Source organism: Oncorhynchus masou, chromosome 31, assembly GCF_036934945.1.
Source record: "Oncorhynchus masou masou isolate Uvic2021 chromosome 31, UVic_Omas_1.1, whole genome shotgun sequence".
Classification (NCBI taxonomy): Eukaryota; Metazoa; Chordata; class Actinopteri; order Salmoniformes; family Salmonidae; genus Oncorhynchus; species Oncorhynchus masou.
The window spans coordinates 90769542-90776008 of NC_088242.1; the positions used below are offsets into that span (position 1 = coordinate 90769542).

Below are 6467 nucleotides of genomic sequence, written 5' to 3' on the forward strand. Positions count from 1 at the left end.
TGCTTAGTGCCTAGACTATGGTAGGCTAGTGCAGACTGCAGTAATTACATTGGAACCTAAAGACCAAACTCCCATGCACTGACTGCTATTGACTCAGGAGTCAATGCCCGCAAGACCATGGGAACCCCGTAAATCAAGTTTGACATGCAACATTTCCTGGTGCATAGCACGAGGTGGTCTACAAAGCTCCAGTAGCCCTAATTGTGCACCGAGAGTAGTTTACGAATTATTTCATTCTTGCAGCACACTCACTCCCAGTTATATAGTAATTCATAATGTAAAACTAATAATGATTGTGTAGAGATAGCACATAGAAGGCATTTGATGTCAGTCGCTTGGTATGATGCGAGTTCTTGGTGGCTAAAATTCCTGTTGACTGTCCCTTTAAACAGGAGAAAGAAAAAAACTTCTGAACGGGCTTTTGCGCGTGCGTTGCAATATAATGGTCGTCGAGGCAATACTGGAGTATAGAGCGCATTCCTAAAGGAAAATAGGTAAATAAAGTTACATTCTTCACCATTTTCATTTGACAAATAAATGCCTTGAATATTTCGTGTGTTCTTGAAGCGGCTCGTGGAAATATTTCCTGATTGGAATGATAGGAGTCGCTTGTTACAATGTAGAAAATCAGCCAGGAAATTATTTGATACAAATCATCCGCTTGTCAGCAAGCTAACCGTTAGCAAGACAAGCGTCAATCTCAGATATCCATGACACACATAGGCAGCTATAATATCATGTATTTGATATCGCAGTCAATATAACTTGTTTTAATTGTTCTAAAATAAAGGTTTAACAATTTTACATCCAGTGCCGCTTTCCAGGAGACGGTCAGAGCTGGCGCGTACGGCGCTGTGTTTATTACATTTGTGTTGGTCTTTTAGGCTCTTTCGGTCATGGCAGTAACGTTCCTGTCACCCTGGTTAGCTTTGGGTCATTCGGTTTTTAGCCACGGATGTCTGAAATTCACAGCACACTGCTTGTGACGGCCATTTCCGTTGGGCGGTTGTCAGGGCAGGACTTAAATGGGAATAATAGTGGACATTGACGCTCTATGGGAAAAGTGGCCTAAACACCCAGTGGACATGATGGCCTACTTTCTAGTTTGGATATGTAGAGTTCTGTAAATATCTGAACCAACTGTTGTATGACTCCGCTGTTGACCCGTTTCTGCTCATTAAAGTTGGTAACTGTTTTGGTGAATGTTTTTCTATCAACAGACACTGTCACCCATCCCAAACAGACCAGAAGGAATCATGGGGAGTGGTAAGTTGGGAAGGGCCTTGTTTAAACTTCAAAACATGGTTTACCCAGGAAAATACAAATGTTAGCCGACTCTCCCTTAAGTGAGTCTAATCAGGCATTCCAGGGGCGTATAAACACAATATGGTTCCTGTCCACAGCCTCTGGTCTGATCCCAGATCAGCTTAACAGAGGGCTGCTCTGTCCGCCTGTCTTGATTCCAAGAGCTAGTTTCCCTTATACTGGCCATGGTTGGCCTTTCTAATCAAAGAAGCTTTTGTTTTATACAGAAATGTAGTTAGTAGGCATTTCCCTCTTTTTCTACTTTCTTTGTATCAACCTCTGCCTCTTTTTCTCTTTGCCTCTCAATCCCGAGTGGCAAGGTGTTCTAAGACACTATGTCAGTACTAGAGGCGTCACTACAGACTCTGGTTCGAATCCAAACTGTATCACAATGGGCCGTCTCTCTTCCTGCCCCTCTCTCGCTCTCTCTTCCTGCCCACCTCTCTCGCTCTCTCTTCCTGTCCCCCTCTCTCGCTCTCTCTTCCTGTCCCCCTCTCTCGCTCTCTCTTCCTGTCCCCCTCTCTCGCTCTCTCTTCCTGTCCCCCTCTCTCGCTCTCTCTTCCTGTCCCCTCTCTCGCTCTCTCTTCCTGTCCCCCTCTCTCGCTCTCTCTTCCTGTCCCCCTCTCTCGCTCTCTCTTCCTGTCCCCCTCTCTCGCTCTCTCTTCCTGTCCCCCTCTCTCGCTCTCTCTTCCTGTCCCCCTCTCTCGCTCTCTCTTCCTGTCCCCCTCTCTCGCTCTCTCTTCCTGTCCCCCTCTCTCGCTCTCTCTTCCTGTCCCCCTCTCTCGCTCTCTCTTCCTGTCCCCCTCTCTCGCTCTCTCTTCCTGTCCCCCTCTCTCGCTCTCTCTTCCTGTCCCCCTCTCTCGCTCTCTCTTCCTGTCCCCCTCTCTCGCTCTCTCTTCCTGTCCCCCTCTCTCGCTCTCTCTTCCTGTCCCCCTCTCTCGCTCTCTCTTTCTGTCTCGCTCTCTCGCTCTCTCTTTCTGTCTCGCTCTCTTGCGCTCTCTATTCCTGCTTCTCTCTGCCTCTCTGGTCTCCCTTCATCTCTCTCTGACAGTGTTCTTGCCGTCGGACCTCGCCAACACAGTGCTGAGGCGTTTGCGCAGGGACAACGGCTACCTGTTAGAGGAGATCCGTCAGGGCAACATCCAGAGAGAGTGCAGAGAGGAGATCTGCACCTATGAGGAAGCCAGGGAGGCCTTTGAGAACGATGAGAAAACTGTGAGTGAGACGCACGCAACAAAGGTTGGGGTCAATTTCAATTCAGGAAGTAAATGATAAGCATTAAGGACAATTTGAATGTTTGACTACCTTGTTGACTTTCTAAATTGAAATAGAATTGACCCCAACCCGTATGCAACACACACAATGCTCTTTGTTGCCTTTGCTCCCTTATTGAGAGACACACATTCTCATTCTAACAAAAACACTTGTAGTCCTACTCCAGTGTGCTGGCCAGTGGAATGTTCCTGTTTTTCAGGAAGGGATGATGGTCAGCAAGAAGAGCAGCTGACTCCCTGAGAAAGAGAGCGAGCTGCTCAGTAGGGAGAGGATCATTACAAGAACTATTGTCAGGGGTGGGAAGGCACAGTCAGTCACGCAGAGGGATGTAGTACATACGGACAGCTGTGTGTGTGTGTTTTCTGGAGCTTGACATTCAGAACATTACAGATGGCATTTCTTTAACATTCCATATTACAGTGAAATCTTGATTATCTGTTACGTTCATTTCTTTATTATATTCTTCAACATATAACTCAATGCCCCCTGAGGTTATTCTAAGCGGATAATTCTGACGGTGTATCTCTCTGATTGGCTGCAGCAACGGTTCTGGGAGGAGTATGTGCGGGAGAGCAGTGGCGGGCAGCAGTTGGAGGGCAGAGTCCACTCCCTCTACCTGATCCTCCCCTTGCTCCTGGTGCTCCTGATCTCCGGTGTGGCCATCACTGTGTGGCGCTGCCACTCCCGCAAGCGCTCGGAACGCAACCTCGCCCTGGGCCACTCCCACCGGGACCCCACCCTATCGTTGGTCTCCATGGACCAGTGGGGGCGGGACCTCCAAGACCACTCGGAGCTCAGCGTCAACAGCAGCCCCGCCGACCCGGGCTCGGAGGTCACGTCGGCGAGGGGAGGTAGAGGAGACCCGCCCCCGTCTTACGACGAGGCGGTCGGCCACACAGATGTGCACATAGAGACAGAGCCTCCTCCTCAGTATGAGGACATCATTGGCCATGGGAAGTGAAGTGACCCCCCCATGCCCTGTCTCAACCGGCCCCCATCCAGCTAGATCAGGGGTGTCAAACTCATTCCATGGAGGGCCGTCTGTCTGGTGGTGTTTGTTTTTTTTCTTCTCAATTCAGACCAGCTGAGGGGAGGTACTAACTAATCAATGACCTTAATTCGTCAGTCAGGTCCAAGGGAGGAGGGAACACCTCAGTGGAAGGGAGGAGGGAACACCTCAGTGGAAGGGAGGAGGGAACACCTCAGTGGAAGGGAGGAGGGAACACCTCAGTGGAAGGGAGGAGGGAACACCTCAGTGGAAGGGAGGAGGGAACACCTCAGTGGAAGGGAGGAGGGAACACCTCAGTGGAAGGGAGGAGGGAACACCTCAGTGGAAGGGAGGAGGTCAACACCTCAGTGGAATAAGTTTGACACATGAGCTTAGATCCTCCTGCCCAGTCTCACCCTCCCGCTCACCTCCCTCTAACTGTTATGTTACTACACTAACACAGAGATGTTGGATGCAATAACGTTGATGCTTGCACTGACCATCGGATAGGGGTGGAGTGATGGTGAAGATGATACCAAATGTTAGATTTTGCTATACCCAAATGTACAGGTATTTAACCATACTGCCATACATCAGTGATGTTATGACTACGCTGGAGGTTTGGGGCTTGATGAATGGTGTAAAGTTAAAAAAAACTTCTGATTTCCATACTTCTAAAAAGGAGAGAAATATCAAATCTGATAACTAATCAGTTATTTTCAAAACTTATTTCAAGCTGTGTGCTTTCTGATCAGTGTGTGTGTATATGTATATATATATATATATATATATGTGTGTGTTGTTTTGATTGCTCGGAGAGTGAATTGTAAAAAAAAGAAAATGAAAAAAAGTTGAAATTTTTGCCATACATTTTGGTTAGCCAGTAGTAGCTTTGTACACATAGACGTGGATGGATCTATCCCAGCGTCATATGAATTAGTCAGGGACAGTCAATATTCTCAGACCATATTCCCTAAGGGTACATCCCAAATGTTACCCTATTCCCTATGTAGTGTACTAATTTTGACTCATCCATATGGGTATTAGTGCACTAAATAGGGCATAGAGTCTCCGTGTGACACTATGGGAGCTGTGCTGGCATGGAGCGCAGCGTGACCTGCGAGGGGACAGGAAGCTACAGACAATTACCCATTTTCTCTCTTTGGGCTACATACAGTATTAAATGTCACTACGCACAGTGTATGTGTGTGTGAGCGCATTTTTCTTTTACTGCGGATAACGGCACCGACGACATTGATAATGGTGTGAATAACATGAGGTGTGTGACTGAAGGCACTTTGTGTTGTGGCAGTTGGTTTGGTTCAATTCAGCACTACCAATAATACTCACCAATAATGTCATCAGCTTTTGGGCAACTGTATATTTTACGTGCCAATTATGCAGCTGGGGGACGAAATGTATACATCCTAAACACGAAATATCTGTGTAATATTCATTATTATAAGTGATATTGATACATGTAATATGACGATGGCCCTGTAAACACTTATTTCTTGAGACAATGTATTTTGACCGGGGTTCAATCTTATCCGCGTCAAAGTGCGTTGACATTTTAACAGTAATTCCCGATTGTGCCGACATTGCAACGTGTACTGTTGATGCGATCTCAGCAAACGTTGGGAACATCGCCTTTAGAAGGCGTATTGTCGACAGCACTCTACGTATTGAAATACGGCCTTTGTCTGCACAATAATGTTTACACAGTAATTGTGCCGTGTCTCTACAAAAATAATCACACAGCGTTGTTGAGATTGGTTGTGATGCAACGCAAAACATTGTGCCAAATGCGTTATACATCAGTTGTAGGACTTGAGTGTGCACGGGGCCTGTGTAATCTGTACACTGCAGATGTATGAGAGGACTGATGTATTTTGTTGACCTGTGGAACTGCAGCACTTATCTCTATGCTATATGACCTGTGATTGGGATGTGCTGGTTGAGGTAGACATTTTGGTTGGGTTTATGGCCCTGTCCAGAAATGGCCCCTACCCTTTTAACCAGGGCTCTCCAATCCTGTTCCTGGAGTGCTACCCTCTTGTACAGTTTCACTCCAACTCCTGTTGTAACTAACCTGATTCAGCTCATCAACCAGCTAATTATTAGAATCAGGTGCGCTAGATTAGGGTTGGAGAGAGAACCTACTGGATGGTAGCTCCCCAGGAACAGGGTTGGAGAGAACCTACAGGAGGGTAGCTCCCCAGGAACAGGGTTGGAGAGAGAACCTACAGGAGGGTAGCTCTCCAGGAACAGGGTTGGAGAGAACCTACAGGAGGGTAGCTCTCCAGGAACAGGGTTGGAGTGAGAACCTACAGGAGGGTAGCTCTCCAGGAACAGGGTTGGAGTGAGAACCTACAGGAGGGTAGCTCTCCAGGAACAGGGTTGGAGAGAACCTACAGGAGGGTAGCTCCCAGGAACAGGGTTGGAGAGAGAACAGGAGGGTAGCTCTCCAGGAACAGGGTTGGAGAGAACCTACAGGAGGGTAGCTCTCCAGGAACAGGGTTGGAGTGAGAACCTCCAGGAACAGGAGGGGTAGCTCTCCAGGAACAGGGTTGGAGTGAGAACCTACAGGAGGGTAGCTCTCCAGGAACAGGGTTGGAGTGAGAACCTACAGGAGGGTAGCTCTCCAGGAACAGGGTTGCTCTCCAGGAACAGGGGAGTGAGAACCTACAGGAGGGTAGCTCTCCAGGAACAGGGTTGGAGTGAGAACCTACAGGAGGGTAGCTCCAGGAACTCCAGGAACAGGGTTGGAGTGAGAACCTACAGGAGGGTAGCTCTCCAGGAACAGGTTTTGGAGTGCTCTCCAGAACCTACAGGAGGGTAGCTCTCCAGGAACAGGGTTGGAGTGAGAACCTACAGGAGGGTAGCTCTCCAGGAACAG

The 6467-nt window shown here is 48.1% G+C and overlaps 1 protein-coding gene across 1 annotated transcript; it reads left to right on the top strand.

Annotated features, from left to right (window-relative positions):
• The first annotated feature begins 414 nt into the window (after positions 1-414).
• Positions 415-5992, top strand: LOC135524741 (transmembrane gamma-carboxyglutamic acid protein 1-like). The gene is made up of 4 exons (XM_064952529.1): positions 415-494; positions 1221-1266; positions 2357-2520; positions 3122-5992. The coding sequence occupies exons 2-4, from the start codon at positions 1257-1259 to the stop codon at positions 3539-3541; spliced, it is 594 nt and encodes a 197-aa protein (XP_064808601.1). The 5' UTR covers positions 415-494; positions 1221-1256; the 3' UTR covers positions 3542-5992.
• The last annotated feature ends 475 nt before the right edge of the window (positions 5993-6467 follow it).